Source organism: Cicer arietinum, chromosome 1, assembly GCF_000331145.2.
Source record: "Cicer arietinum cultivar CDC Frontier isolate Library 1 chromosome 1, Cicar.CDCFrontier_v2.0, whole genome shotgun sequence".
Classification (NCBI taxonomy): domain Eukaryota; kingdom Viridiplantae; phylum Streptophyta; class Magnoliopsida; order Fabales; family Fabaceae; genus Cicer; species Cicer arietinum.
The window spans coordinates 51,728,081-51,744,076 of NC_021160.2; the positions used below are offsets into that span (position 1 = coordinate 51,728,081).

The window sequence follows — 15,996 nt, forward strand, 5'->3', positions numbered from 1 at the left end:
ATATATATATATATATTCCCTCTTAAGGTAGCTGTCCAATTTTTTTTCCTTGTTTACGTTTTCTTGTATAATAAAAAAGCATCGTCAATTTGATCCAACTCTCAACTTAATAGTTAAAAGGTCCAAATATTTATTACCCATACTACACCATGTTTGTTAATGATTTGGATTATAAAAACATGTGAGTATTGATAAAAACAAATAAAAACATCACTAATTTGGTCTTTTTTTCGAAATAGGAGGATTATACCAAATCGATATCTCAAATCAACCGAATGAAAATTAATTATTCAAATTGAAAATAGTCAATCACGTCAATCCATCTATTCAAGTTGTTATCTAACACTTTTAGAAATATTGAGTTAATTCATTAAAGAAATTTTCACCTCAATATATGTTTTGTCATATTAGAAAGGTGACATACATTTAGAAAAATTCAGACTAATTTAATAGTTAGTAGTAAATTTTAAATTCTAATTTGATATTAAACCTTATTCGAGGGATTGATTTGACTTTAGATGACTAGAGCATCAAATACAAACATGCCTATAGTTAGATCACACGGTAGCTTTTATTATAGGAGAATGCTTAATTTTACAAATGTTCACGGGCACAAAATATAAGAATAATGTGAATGACATTGTTGGAGGTGAAAGAAAAATGGTTCGATTCTTGTGGATGAGGGATTATATCAGTAATGGTAGTCGTTGTATGAGGTTGTACGATGATGATCAACGACAAGATGAAGAAAGTGAGACAATTAGAGTGTTCCAGTTGTTGGAGGCGATGGGATCAACTTTTTTTAGTCTCTCTTTATGAACCACACTCAACTTAAAGATTAGGGGGTCCATTTTCTCTTTCTCTCTATATTGGTGATTAAATTAATTTGATGCTGTTAGTAGGAGTTACATAATTTATTGATTGAAGTGAGATTTGTTAACTCTTTTACTTTTTAAACTCTTCATTGGTAAAAGTTGTATGTTTGATTGCGGTGACTAATTCATGTTAGGAACTTGTTGGCACATTCTTCCTATCATAGAACGTGTTATCTATATATGACGATTCCTTATTTTTTTTTTGAAAAGTAGCTATTGATTCATATTGCTAGCAATGACATGAGTATTTGTCATCTAAACTTTAATCCATTAATTTGTTGGCTTAATTGCAGTTTTCCTTCCCATATTTTAGCTGAATCGCTAAAGTAGTCCCCCTATTTTGTTTCTCTCCAGTTTTGGTCCTCCAAACAGAATTTAGTTTAAAATTTGATAAAATTTCATTTTTTTTTTGCATTTATTTAAGTTACACAATGCCTCAAGAACTCATTTACAACAATTGTAGCTGAAATTTATGATCATAAATGGTGTAGTACAAGTTTAAAAAATGAAATTTTTATCAAGTTTTGGATCAATATTCTGTTTGGGGGACCAAAACCGGGGAGAAACAAAATGGAGGGACTACTTTCGCGATTCAACTAAAATAGGGGGACCAAAACTGCAATTAAGCCTAATTTGTTTCTTATCTCTTTGGAGAAAACCATTCATTCGTTTTTTATCTCTTTGGAGAAAACCATTCATTCCTTTTGTTTCTAGTATTTGTTTTAGCAAAATCACATCCAAATAGCCTAGGGATGCAAGAAACAAAATCTGAACGCAAATCCAAACAGGTGGTTAGAGATCCAATAACTCATAAGCAGCAAGAAAGGTGCTGAAGGATATGTTAGAGCTTTCAGCACACAGAAATAGAAAAGTGGAAATGCTATTGTATTTAATTAAATGGAAGGAAATGAATATAAACTCTAGTAAGAATCACCTCAATAAGCCGGAACATAAGCCCTTCACCACCATGCACAGTCCCTAAATAACACACAAGCAATTGTCATATACACATTCCCTAACCCTTCAAACTAACTGCCTGCCAGCCTCATTTATTTTTGGGCCAAATCTCTTATCTCCTAAAGTAAATCTTGGACACTTTAGACCTTTCATTCCTGGCCAGGGCCCTAACATGCAAGGATCTAAAGAAGCATTTGTTTTAAAAAATTCTTTTTGTACCCCCAAATTTTATATAATCTAGAGATGATTTTACACATTCAGATTAATTAATCAGAACATGTATTTTTTTGTGTTTGAGAACATTGGAGGGTGAGAGAAAAAACACCATTTTTTTGGGGGGTAAATTTGACCTTGTAACAATATCCAAACTCCTTTCTCATTAACCAAATTTTATTTGCCTTGAAGAAAGGCTTTTAATAATTTAAATGAACATCCCTTGTTAATACGTTAAGGTAGGATTTAAATGAACATCCCTTATTAATACCAAAAAATAGTGAACTGCCTTTTAGTTGTAGGATTCAAATTCAGACCCTGAAGTCCAAATCTACAATCAACACACCGATTTATGATTTCCCTTCTACTTTCAACACACCAATTTATAAAGTCAAAGACAAGCACAGATCAAGAAAGAAGAATTAAATCCATCTAGCTTACTCTCCCAAAACATATTTCACGACCGAGAGATCATTTAATCAGAAATTTAAAGAAAGTTGCACAAGAACCTTACATCAATGTGCAAGGCATATTTCATGATTAACTAAAAAATGTTATCATAATAAAAACCAACTATGCCTGTTTAAATCCAATCTAAAACACAAGACATAATATCAAAAATCATCGATAACCTAAAATCCAAAGTCACAAATAAGGATTAATTTGCTTGGGTTTCAACTTTTAAAGCACTGTCTGATGAACCAGTTAAGGTTGGTGAACTTTCTGATACTTTTACTACATTTGGGAGATACCTCCAACAACGCTTGTGAACTCCACTAATTTTTTTCGGAGCATCTACTAATGGCACGCCTGCAATAATTAACATAATATCAAAGCATGCCAGAGAATAAGTGCTGAAAAGGGTTCCGGTACCCAAGCAACAATTTCAATGATATATCATTTATTTCTGGTACAGAATGCTTCACACCATACTATTGCTACAACACATTTCATTTAAGAATTTACTAGATGAATCTTCTAAGCTCCAACATAAGCAACGCATGAAATTATCATAAAAGCAAAGTTTATGAGATTTATAACATATATAATTTTTCATGCAACTTGAATGAAATAGACTAGGAAAGTTGACCTCATACAAAGAATGAAAGGATTCAAAATCATGAGCACATTCAAGCTCCTACCGGAGTTCTCTATCAAAACTCCAAAAATACCCATCATTCTAACATGGATGTTACCAATAAAAATACTACATATTGAACATTATATTACCAATAAACATACTTACACAGGAAACAATAAAAACTAATGGTCTAAACTCTAAATGTTCAACACTTAGGCAAACATTGAAAGAGGATTGTCAATCGTTGAGGCAACCACGTCAGAGTGTAACAGAATTAAACATCTAAGATGTCCATCTATTAAGTAACAAAAGCAACATACATACAACAAACTAAACTCTACGAGCACCGCCACAATTTATAACAAAAACATAAATGAATACAATTACTTTCTTCAAGAAAAGAAGCAAATAGCATAACATCACATCCCTACATCTTGTCATAAATTAAACAACCCCTTAAAATAATGGCAATAAAATGGAGTGTACAGCAGATGGTGCTATGTTGATATCCTCACTAACAATCCAACTACCATTCTGCACAGCCTGGGTGAATGATCCAATGTTCAAATTAAGCTGAACAAATTCCCAATACTACTGATAATGACCATATGGAACTTATATTAAATAAAGCTGGCTTTGGAATACCTTTAACCTAAAAATCAAGATGGCTTATTTGTGCATCAACATAACTTATTAGTAAATTTTCAATAAACAAGTTCCACAGTTCCAGCACTCAAATATACACCCAGCTTCCTTCTTTCATTTACTCATTCATGATATAAACTTAAAACACAGAACTCACGAAACCGTAAAACAATTTGAGGACTCAAAGAATCGACAATGTGCACCCCAAGAAATATCTACAATTTTTTGGGGTAAACCAAGTATCACCGCATGCAACTACATAGACTAATCCCTCGAAGGGTTGGTCTTTCTCAACATATATTTTTTCATACACATTGACTAGGGATCAAAACCCCAACCAAGCAACGTCTGGAACTAGGTATAGTATATGATATGACCAATCAACCAGATAAATAAAAAATTAAAACATAAATTAAAAAAAAAAACTGAGTTAGAACATTTATCAAACAGTTTATGAGCAGAGCTAGGATAACACGACATTAAAATTCATTTGCGAAACTAATAACTGACCATTTTTATAAGCAATGCCCCATGCCTTGCCATGTTTTCCATCCTGCAAAAAACATACAAATGAGAATATTCAATTTATGAGAAACGAAAGAAAGAGAATAATGGAGTGCAAAGAAAACCTTGTAGAGATTGAGTTTAGTGATCTCGTAAGAAACTTCTTGCCAGTGAGATTTGGCCATGTGGTATCCAATTCCCCAATTAGGTAAGAACTGAGCGACCTCGAAAAAGTTTTTCTTCTTTCTTCGCTTTGATTTCTTAGTTGTAGCGGAAGCATCAACAGAAGGAGAAGGAGAAGGAGTAGATGATGATAAGGTTCTGATGAAAGTGAGGGAGCATTTGAGTAAGTAAGAGTTTTGAAGAGACTGAATTTTGGTACCCAAAGCACTCGCCATTGCTTTCTTTCTCGGCGGCGGATTCTGCCCAAAAAGAGTAAACAACCGGAAGAAGAACGAGTTTTTTTAAATTCTAATACTAATAAAAAGAGTAAATCTCCGTTTTAATACACACTTTGATATGATATGATGTACTTATCAATTTAGTCCTTGAAGTGTTTTAAATTTTAAAATAGTCTCTTATTATATATATATACATAGTAATGTGTAATCCGTGCGTCGCACGGAAACAACTTACTATCTTAATAAATAAATTGTTATATTAATTTATATATATATATATATATATATCTATTTTCATAAATTTTATTGATATTAAATACATAATTGACTTAAAACAAACAATTTACAATAAAGAAATCTAATCTTAATTTAATTTAAAAACTATTTTAATATTACTGATCAAAAACATGATTCCAACGCCACTCTTTAATATTAATGATGATGCCTTATTTTCGAATTCTCCAAAAAAAAACTTATTATAAAATAATACTTTTAATTTTAAACAAATAAAAATAATTATTATTAAAAAATTAAATAATTAGATTAGATGAAATAAATTTTTTTAAATGACGGACATGACATATAAATTAAGTAAATTAGTAAATGTAAAGATGAGTAAGTAACTTAATAACGAATTTTTATTTTTATTATTCAACACAATATGTTATTTATATGAAATACATGACAAAAAAAAATTACTATACACATAAAAACTATGATTATCTTTTATCTTTCAATTTGCATGTTAATCTTCATTAATCTTTCATGAATCATTTGAATTCTTTTGAATTTGCATGATATTTAATTCAACTTTTTTAAGACAAATCTTACCGTACAACTTTGACACAAAATTTAAAAACATAAACAATAAAAAATATATATATATATATATATATATATATATATATATATATATATAACAAAATAGTAATTTTTTTATAAATAAAATAATAATAATATATTGAAATAAATTTAACAAATTCATGCGAACATATTTAGCAAATAATTGATGTCAACATTTTGAAATTGATGTCTATGTATCATTTATTCAATATAAAACGGTATCGGATTGTTCCATATATCAGTAAGAAGGAGTTTTTTAAAATTCTAATAGTAATAAAAAGAGTAAATCCCCATTTTAATCCACACTTTCATATGACATTATGTATGTATCAATTTAGTCACGTGTTTTAAATTTTAAAATAGTCTCTTATTATATACATATTTTAATTTAGTTATATATATATTAGAAAAATATAAATTAGTAAATTAAGAGCCACCGCCGTTCATCTTATTTATACCGTCTTCGCAAATATATAAAAAGAAACAAAAGTAAAATAATATACCAATAGAAGAAGAAAAATTATTCTGTCAAACTATTATACAAAAAAATTCAATTTTCAAATTGTACAAAATTGTACATTTATTCAAAAATTATAAGAATCCTTTTCAAAACAATTTTAATCATAAAGATTAAATTGAATTTGGAACAATGTTTAGTTTAGTTAAAGATTAAATTGAATTTGGAACAATGTTTAGTTTAGTTAAAGATTAAATTGAATTTGGAACAACATTTAGTTTAGATAACTTTACATATGATTTAATCAAATGAGTAATTTAACCATGATAAAATTTGATGTAAAATTACATTCTCCTTCTCCTTATAAATGTTGACGCTTCACTTAAAATTCAATATATTCACTTGTATTCATAACACTAATACTCCATAATTTATTCATTTTTTATTGTAATAAAAATCCATTAGTGTTAGAAATGGATCATCTTCAGTTTAGTTTCAAATGCAACGAATAATCCAACAGTGTAACTTTGATATATTATTTTATGTTATTTTAGCACAAAGTTTGTATAAAAAAAAATTGGTACATGTAAAAAAAATTTGTTTTCAGTATAGATTCCTTGTGGTGCCTTATTTTAGTTTTTTTTCTTCTCACTTTTATTTTAATGTGACATTAATTATATCGATAAACAAAAAGGAATGCCGCATTAGTACTTGTTCCAAGCTATCTTTTATCTTCATGTAACCATGTTAATGTTATTCTTGTAAATACATTCGTTGCATGGTGACAAAGAGAAGTTTGTTCCTATATTTCATGTTTCGTAAGAGTATGAGATACACTAGTAAATTTTATTCTATACATATTCCGAAGCAGAGGCATATTTTGATCCAATGCCCCAACAAGCAAGCACAATCATGCATGTACCAATGCTTGCCTATTCTTTTCAATGGATTTCCAATCCAAGAAAAGGCTAAAAATTGTGAACCACACTGAATTTGTGGCCAAATATAAGCCATGGTTATGCTGCATTGCATGCCTAGTGCAGTTCAGTTAGCTCCTAAGGAATCCCCATGGTCCAGATCCAGTTCCAATTCTGCATCAATATAGTTCATTAGAAAGAATACAGAAGAAAAAAAATGAGTTCAATGGAGATGAATATTGAATAGTCCGTGTAAAATAGTTTGAACATCGACATCCAATGAGACTTCGTCGTATTGGCCCATAAGTCTACTTTTTAACTTCAAAATACTAAATTCTCATAAAACGTCGGTATAAAACTAGTTTACATTGATATAACATGTCCCCTTTTCTCAACAAAAAGAAATTGTGAATAATTACCTCAAGAAGCCAGCAAATGCTCTTAGACTCATATAGATGGTCAAAGCAACCCAAATTCCAACGAAACCACCAGCGGATGACAAAATAAGCAGACAAATTATGCTAATAATTGCCACCACAACCTGACAGTGAACAATGCCATAAATGAATTATGCCACTAACTGTATATATATAGTTAGTTACCTTCATACTTATTACTCAAGGAAACAAAACATTGTAGTAAGAGTTTGGATATTGAAACTGCATCATTTTTAATGAGCCTTTAAGGTTAGTGCACATTAAAATATGGACTCACCATGGAGAAGGCTGAATATGCAAAATCAGATGCCCCAAAGTTGACACCATCAAATACAAATGCCAAACAGTTCAGGGGTTGCGTGAGTGCAACAAACTGCAAAGAGAGTAAATATGAATGTAAGTTCTGCTTTTTGGGAGGTTGAAATCATAATTCTTTCTGCTTTGAACATGAATAAATTACCGGGATCCCAATTCTAATGAGGTTGAGGACATCAACATCTTTTGTAAATAGTTTAGCTCCAAAGTGTAATCCTGTTCCAAGAATGAATGCAAGTGCCATTCCTAGAACCACACCCATCTGCATTATGATTATCTATCATATTTACAATTCAATATGTTCAAAAAGCTATTAATTTATCCTTCTTGTAATAATGTAGAACACCTGCAACACTCGGGATGCAGTCGCTGTGGCCTTGTCATAGTCCTTGTTAGCAAATGCACCTGCAAGAATCGCCTGAAACCGAGATGATGTTTTTTTTTGGAAGTTATTATTTATAAACTAGTAGAAGCCGTGAATCGCCTTTTTCTTCAGTTTCTTAGAGATGGCATTGTACCAAGAATTAGGAGCGAATACATCGGTAGATACGATAAATAACCATAAAAGAGAAGCCATTGGATGGCGTTATTATTTTACGCAAAGGACTCAACTGACTAAAAAGAAAGTACGCGAGTTAAGGCGCCTGTTGTTTCTTTTCATACCCAAACAAGTCTATTTCGAATTTCACAAGTTTTACATGTTTCTCAGGAAATGTGCATTAAATTGTCATGCAAAACTTTTTCATTCAAGAATAGATAAATCAAGTGTAAGCTATTTATATCTCACCTGCCCGGCAACCGCCAGACCATCAGCAAGAAGAGAAACTGCCAACCAAACCTGCAGACAGACTTGAAATGCAGCCATAGATGTTGATCCGTGGCGTGCAGCTAATGATGCAGACAGTGTCACACAGAATGTTACAGCAACGACTCTCATTAATAGTAAAAAACCTGCATGACAATAATGAAACAGGAAGGACACATATAGTGTCAAGTCTCTAATGACGAAACGTCTTCGTGGATAAGTACAATAAAGCCTTACCGTTTTTGAGAAATCGGTCAAATTGCAGATGCTTGATGGTTGGAGGTATAAGATCAACTTGTTTCATCAAACTCCACAGAAGTATAGCTGAAATTAGATACCTACATTTACAGTTAATTTGAAAATAAGATATGACTAAATCAAAAGAAGTGAAAGGATATCAAGAGACAACGGACAATATTGTTCTGCATAAAGTATATTCCTTAAATCCGTATTAAACTAATTATAACCAAAGCATTTGTATCACAACCAAGTAAAACATACTGAGATATAACATGAGCAATGGCTGCACCGTTGACACCCATGCGGAATACAAAAATGAATAGAGGATCTAGTGCTATGTTGGTCACATCTCCTGCCACTAGAGTACAATAAACATAGAGTAATAAATAGGAACATAGAGTAATTAAATATAATTAGATGATGGTAGGATGTTGCAACAATACATAATAATAACAATTTAAGTTTTTCAATGCATACCAGTGGCATATAAAGGAGTTGTCGTGTCTTTAAATCCTCGAAAAACACCCTGCATTGCTAATGAAAGAAGAACTGCAGGAGCACCAAGAGACCTCAATTTCAGGTACTGCTGTGCAGGATGTAACATAGGAGAATCCTGTTTAATAATAATCTATATTATTTTGCAATCATCCCTTGCTGATACGATACGAGGTCAAATCACGAAGGTTAAACATAAATGCTGGAGTGCTATTAATCAGCGTATAAGTCTTTTAGTATTTATACAAAAGTACTTACAGAAGTTACTCCCATGAAGTTCAATAAAGGTTTTGCTGCAAAAATGAGTAACATTGCCTGGATGAGGCCAAGGATACCTCCGAAAAATAACGCCGACGAAGCTGAAGGAATATGCCTTCTCTTATGTTCATCCTTTTCTATGTTAAAGCTTTCAGCAACCAATTCTGAGTTGTGAAGACATTAATATGTTACTAATCAAGAAAGCGGGAATCTAAGTGTGTATAAAGTAGTAAATTTTTCTTGGCTTTCCTATTGAGAAACAAGACTCGGAAAACCAATCAAGAAAGTAGAAGAACGGTACCTTTCTGAGGTAAGAACTCTTTGGTTTCAGCATCTGGAGGTGTACCAGCTTCCAAGAATCCATTCTCCTCTACTTGTGAGCTCGCTCCGCTGAGGGTATCTTCCTCGGCCACAAAAGAGGTTGTGATACTGACAAGCGGGAATATTGCAATCCTTGATGCTTGATTGAAGAGAGCTATAGAAACTCCTACAGCAGCAAGCTCCACTGGACCTGTAAGGACCAATAATCAACACTTGATACTTTATAATAAAATCAAATATATAGTATAAGTTAATTACAGTGGTTATTTGGATTTCTAATATCTCCTTTTCAATTTGGATCAACATTTTATTTCCCTATAGTTTTGTTCCTATTTTCTAATGAACTATGTTTTACCAAATCACTCATGAGACAATCTTCAGTCACTCACCTCCTAACCAATGTTGTTCCTTGACATAATGCAAACTCAAACCATTTATAGAATTTAGTTGATATGCATATCAGCATCAACACTTCACATTGAAGGTGTATCTAGTGTCTAACACCAACACATATAGTCACATTCAATCACTTCAATTTTCATAAATTATTAATGGTGTCTATATGTCAGTGTCGTGTTTAGTGTCTGTGATAGTGCTTCAAAAGATTTATTGTTCTACCAATTTGAACGATTATGTCTACATACTTCTTATGATAAATAAGATGGCTGTAATAAGCTTAATTCTATCTAACTAATATATGAAATGATGACATACCTATTTGGCCGATGAATGCAGTGTCAACCAGTGAAGCAATAGGGTCAGCTGTCAAAGCCATTGCAGCAGGCAATGCAATTGACAATATTTCCCTACCAAGACTATCTGATTTGAACACTAGTCTATATTAACAAGGAAATCAAGAGTTAAATCTAGGTATATTTCAGAAGAACATCATGAACAATAGCTGAAAGAAAAGATAAAAATGAACTTCAAATAAAATTAGGTGAAATTCATCACTCTGCATCACCTAATATGTTGCTAATTATCACCTAAAATTATTAAATCATTTAAAAGTTTAAACACAATGAAAAAAAAAATTAGGCCAAAAATGCTATACCTGGCATCCTTGAAGAAAGTGCTTACTGGTATTCTCATCCAATCACCAATTGAAAACAAACTATCTTTCTCAGCCATCTCTTGAGTGCCAAATTCACTGTTTAATGTGAAAAACAAAACAACAAGTTTTTGAGTTATAAGGCTAGTGATACAAAAGGAGCTCCAATATCTATCAATGTGTTAGTTAATTTTTATTGTCGAATATTAACATTCACAAATCATAATTTCGAGCCAAGAAAGCACATATATTCCCTATATTATGTGGTTAAATAGTGGCCAACAAAATAATGGAATAAGCATCAATAATTTAACAACAGTGATGAAAAGTTAATTAATAAGATGCTATTAACATATTCTCTAACAGTTGCACAGAATCAAAATTAATCGAACCTGTAAAAAACAATTTAAAATTAATGAAGCTTTAGCTTCTCCACCCAGGTGAAAAGCACGTAAAGTCGGAAATCTGAGAGAAGAAAAAAAAAACATGAAAGAAGTGTGCTAAAGCGAGAATGAAAGAATGGTGTTGGTAAGCAATAAGAAGAACACTATAGAACAGAACCAGAAACGTCTTTAAAGTAGCAACAAAACAAACAACAGTACTTTACCTTGGACTTGTTTAGGACGAAAAGGTGTCCACATATAATAATGTGGGGCCCAGTTTTCCACTATACTAAATAATAATAATAATAATAATAATAATGTGAAGCTCCTCTCCTCTGCACCACAAAAAATGTGAACCTAATTGCACTCAACTATTAACGAATCGTTCCGAACACACGAATTCAAATCAATTACTACAGTTTCATTTCTCTTTATCGTTAAATAAAATGGGAGTGGCTAGATAATTATGTATGTGGCGATACTAGAATGTACCCTTCCACATCAAGCGTTTCGTATGTTATTGCATAATTACCAGCGATTGACACGTGTCTCACACATTCTTCTGTGGAAAACACATCAGCACAAAAAAGACAACAAAAGAAAATAAGAGGAAAATTGTTTCACAGACTTTTTGCGTTTGGTTTGTACAAATACTTTACTCGACCGGTTTGGTGTGGACCATCCATTTTCTTAAAGTATTTCTATAAAAATCAGAAATCAAAATAGTCAATTTCAAAGTTGTGTTTTCGAATTTTTGAAAATTTAAACTTTGTTTTAATTTAAAAAAAATATTTTTATTTTACTTTTTTAACAAATGTCCTTTGCAAACTTGTAAGTATTTATATCAACTTTCTAAGTATGTTTTAAATGAAGACAAGTGGTTTTTTCTACTCCTAATTTTGCTTTGTTAGTTGATAGAAGCTATGTTGTCTCGTTTTTTGTTTTTCTTGTCGAGTCTTGCCCCTTTTATTCATTAACAAAAATATCTTCGAAATGGATCCTATACTCCATCATTACGTCATCTCCAATCGGGTTCTTCACGAAGCACCATTTATTAAGATACCTTTGTTAGAGACATTTAAAAAGTAGGTAGTTATTAGGAGTTACTCAATAAGCATTTTCTATTATTTCAATTTTTTTTAAAAGATTTAATAAATTGAATGAATATGGTTAAAATGTAATGACATAAAGTTATTAGTAGAATTGAGTTAGCGTGTATTTAGTTCTATTGCGATAAAAATTAACAACTTTTAATGAACTAATTCTATAAAATTGATTTTGACTAAAAGTGAGTTGAAAGTAAAATAATATATATTTAAATATAAAGTAAAAATGAGTTTAGTTATTAATTTATGATTAAAAGTCATTGATCAATTAAGACTCTTAAAAATATATGGATTTGGACTAAATTTTTAATCAGATATATCAACATTTTGACTATCAATTTTGTTAACTTTACTGATGAAATAATTAAAATTGAATATATATATCTAATTAATATGATATATATTAAATGCATTTTAATACTAAATTACCGTTTGTGTATAGATGACTTTTTTTTATCTTATGTGCATAGATGACTTTAATATTAACTTTTTATATTCCAAAACATTTTTGGTAGGATTAATACAAGATATATTTAGAAAAAAAAAAGTAATAAATATTTACAAAAGTTTGTAAAATAAAATATTTTATTTAAGGACAAATATATATAATAAAAAATCAAGTAAAATACACAAAAAATTTAATTCTCTGCCAAATTTTATATTTTAATAACATTACACAAAAAATTTCTATAGCTACGGCGGCAGTATATTCCTACTTTTCAAAAATAGGTGGTGGGAAATGATATTTAGGAAAGCACTGTCCTTTCCCTTTTCTCTCTCTCGACGTGCCAAATATTGTTAGTTGTCCATTGCTTTACATTCACTTCTTGATAATTATCCCATAATCTATAATTAACATATTTTTCGTTTGTCTATATAATAATAATGCTACTTATTTAATCAAAATAATAATAATAATAATAATACTTAGTTCTCTTTCACGGTTTGGAATTAAAGTTGAAGTTATAATTACTCTTTAAAATTCAACCATTTAACTTAACTAACTTTTTCCATATGACGAACCTTTGACAAAATTAACATTAAGTAATCTGGTCAATACAAAAGACTTAATTACATTAATATATTAATTTATAATTAAATATATTAATTTTTCAGATTTCATTTTTATATATTTCATTCCATAGTATATATAATTATATATTTTATTTTCAGATTTCATTTTTATATATTTTATTCCATAGGATTAAATATTTTAATTTCAATCTGAATGAAAATGTTTACTTTTAAGCCCTACAATATGCTTAATTTTAACCTCATAATATTTTTCATCAACAATTTTAGTGTTCGATGTTAAGTTAACTCAAATATCAACAATTTAAAACATCATTAAAACCTTCTCCACAAAAAAATCGAATTATTTAATAATGGATGAATTAAATATGAATTTGTAAGTGTCAAAACTTCAAGAAACTAAAATATATAACGAAAATTGAATTTTGAACTAATTTTATATAGAGAGTTCTTTAGTAACACATAAAATGCATCTATAAAATTTGGTACTTAATAATCTGGAAAAACCTCAATTTTTATTTTATTTTATAAAAAAGTAAAACTATCGACAAAAAATGACGTTGGTATTAACGTCGAAGAATAAATTCAAAGACTAAAAGTTCAAATTCTAAAATTTTATAAGGAATAAAAGTTAAGAGTCCGTCTAATATGAATCTGGTCCAAACATGAATCTTATTAATTTTAGTAAATTTTAATAAAATATTACAATTATTTTTTATTGTTATAAAATTCAAAGGATTTCTCCTTGATACAAAAACTTATTATTATTATTATTATTATTATTATTATTATTATTATTATTATTATTATTATTAATCTTAATGACATCACTCTTTTTTTTACTAATAATGACATCAATCTGAAGTTTGGGATTGGGAGATTGAGTTTGTATCAAAAGTATAATGGATGTGTCAAAAATAAAATCAAAAGTATAATATTGGGATATATTAATATACAATGCAACTTGGATCTTCTATGGCAAGTGTAGTGGTTAGGAGCCTTTGGATCTAAATCCTCATCTAATTCATCCAAATTTCAATCAAATATATATGCATACGGTAGAAGATCCAAAATTCCAAATTATGTGCATATACTTGTTTATGCATAACAAGATTCAAAGTTAATTACTATTACTATACAATATTGTATAAGTATCCTCCCACAAATTAAGTTTGAACAAAAGAACAATTAATCTATTAACGGTCTCCTTTTACAAGCTATAGGAAGATTATTGTAAATGTAATTAACTATTCAAATTATTAAATCAGAATGAAAAAATCAAGAAAATAAAAAGGAAGAAACATCTTTCATCAACTCCTCAAAACCCCACTCTCCCAAGTTGAATTCTTCTTGAAACAAATTCTCCACTACCTCACCCCTATTTTGATCATCAATATTGTAGTTACTATTTATGTGATCAAAATAATAATCACTATTATTATAAGTTTCTCTCTTGCAAGTATTCTCCACTCTCAAATTATGATGATTAGTATTAGTATTAGTATTCTCTAGAGAATTAGGAACAAACACATCCTCTTCCACTCCATTAATATTTACACTCCCAAAAACAGCATTTTCTAATAAATAAGAGTCAACTCCAATTTGTGACAAGTATCCATCATATTCAATAGGTGTGGGCATAGGCAATGTGTCAATATTCATGGTATTGAAAACTCTGTTTTGCATTGATAGTGGTGATGAAGTGAACATAGGCATGTTCATGTAATTGTAGTAATTTGCATGTTGTGAAGAAACATTAATATTGAGCTCTTTATTAGGTTCAGGTGAGGATGAATCACTTGCATTTGGTGAGGTTGATGTTGTTGTTGAAGACAAATTCTTAAGTTTTTTCTTTATGGTTGAATTCCAAAAGTTTTTTATTTCATTGTCGGTTCTTCCCGGCAAACGTGCTGCTATTTGAGACCACCTTAAAAAAATCAAACGTATTCAAATGTCAGCTCAATTAATGCATAATAAATAAAGGAATGCTTTGCATGGAAGCTAATAAAAAACCTTAAGCTATCAACAATATTTTGTAGTGTCTTCAACTCAAAGTCCTGTTTTTAGCTTATAGTTAATTACATTCATAAAATATGCATGTTTGTGACGTGCAACATCATTGATCTTTGATATATTTGATAATAATGTATGAAATTAAGATGAAGTAAAAAAGAAATATAGATGGACCTGTTTCCAAGAAGGGAATGAAAATGGATGATAAGTTGCTCTTCTTGAGGAGAAAAAGCACCTCTTTTAAGATCAGGCCTCAAGTAATTAATCCATCTTAGTCTACAACTTTTTCCACACCTTTGCAATCCAGCATTTTTTGCCACATCACTCCAACAACCTTGTCCATTCTTCACCATATAATTCATAAGCTTCTCATCTTCATCTGGTGACCATAACCCTTTTCTAAGCTTAATCTTCTTCTTATTGTCATTCTTATTTTTACTACAAACCTCTGGCTTTCTCATTCTATATACTAATTATATTTCCTTTTCCCAAAGTTGTTTGATATGTACATGAGAAATGATTTTTTTATATATATAGAGGGAGCTAGAAAGGTTATAAAGAAGCTTCATATGAAGGGAATAAATTAAATGATGACCATGATGATGATTGTGATGGTTATGTTGTTTGCTTTTAAAATAGGAAAGAGT

At 30.1% G+C, this 15,996-nt stretch overlaps 3 protein-coding genes across 3 annotated transcripts; all 3 read right to left on the reverse strand.

Annotated features, from left to right (window-relative positions):
• Window positions 1-2,500: 2,500 nt before the first annotated feature.
• On the reverse strand, window positions 2,501-4,782 carry LOC101498103 (uncharacterized). The gene is made up of 3 exons (XM_004486914.4): window positions 4,401-4,782; window positions 4,282-4,324; window positions 2,501-2,855 (listed from the first exon to the last, which is right to left on the reverse strand). Exons 1-3 carry the CDS (start codon window positions 4,671-4,673, stop codon window positions 2,704-2,706), a joined length of 468 nt encoding a protein of 155 aa, XP_004486971.1. The 5' UTR covers window positions 4,674-4,782; the 3' UTR covers window positions 2,501-2,703.
• A 1,898-nt stretch (window positions 4,783-6,680) lies between these two features.
• Window positions 6,681-11,392, reverse strand: LOC101497782 (protein DETOXIFICATION 42). Its single transcript, XM_004486913.3, has 14 exons — window positions 11,208-11,392; window positions 10,819-10,914; window positions 10,479-10,600; window positions 9,745-9,954; window positions 9,444-9,607; window positions 9,168-9,303; window positions 8,952-9,048; window positions 8,688-8,788; window positions 8,433-8,596; window positions 7,992-8,063; window positions 7,791-7,907; window positions 7,608-7,703; window positions 7,313-7,434; window positions 6,681-7,067 (listed from the first exon to the last, which is right to left on the reverse strand). Exons 2-14 carry the CDS (start codon window positions 10,893-10,895, stop codon window positions 7,025-7,027), a joined length of 1,521 nt encoding a protein of 506 aa, XP_004486970.1. The 5' UTR covers window positions 10,896-10,914; window positions 11,208-11,392; the 3' UTR covers window positions 6,681-7,024.
• Window positions 11,393-14,254: 2,862 nt separating this feature from the next.
• Window positions 14,255-15,873, reverse strand: LOC101497449 (uncharacterized). Its single transcript, XM_004486912.4, has 2 exons — window positions 15,524-15,873; window positions 14,255-15,263 (listed from the first exon to the last, which is right to left on the reverse strand). The coding sequence occupies exons 1-2, from the start codon at window positions 15,808-15,810 to the stop codon at window positions 14,615-14,617; spliced, it is 936 nt and encodes a 311-aa protein (XP_004486969.1). The 5' UTR covers window positions 15,811-15,873; the 3' UTR covers window positions 14,255-14,614.
• Window positions 15,874-15,996: the final 123 nt, after the last annotated feature.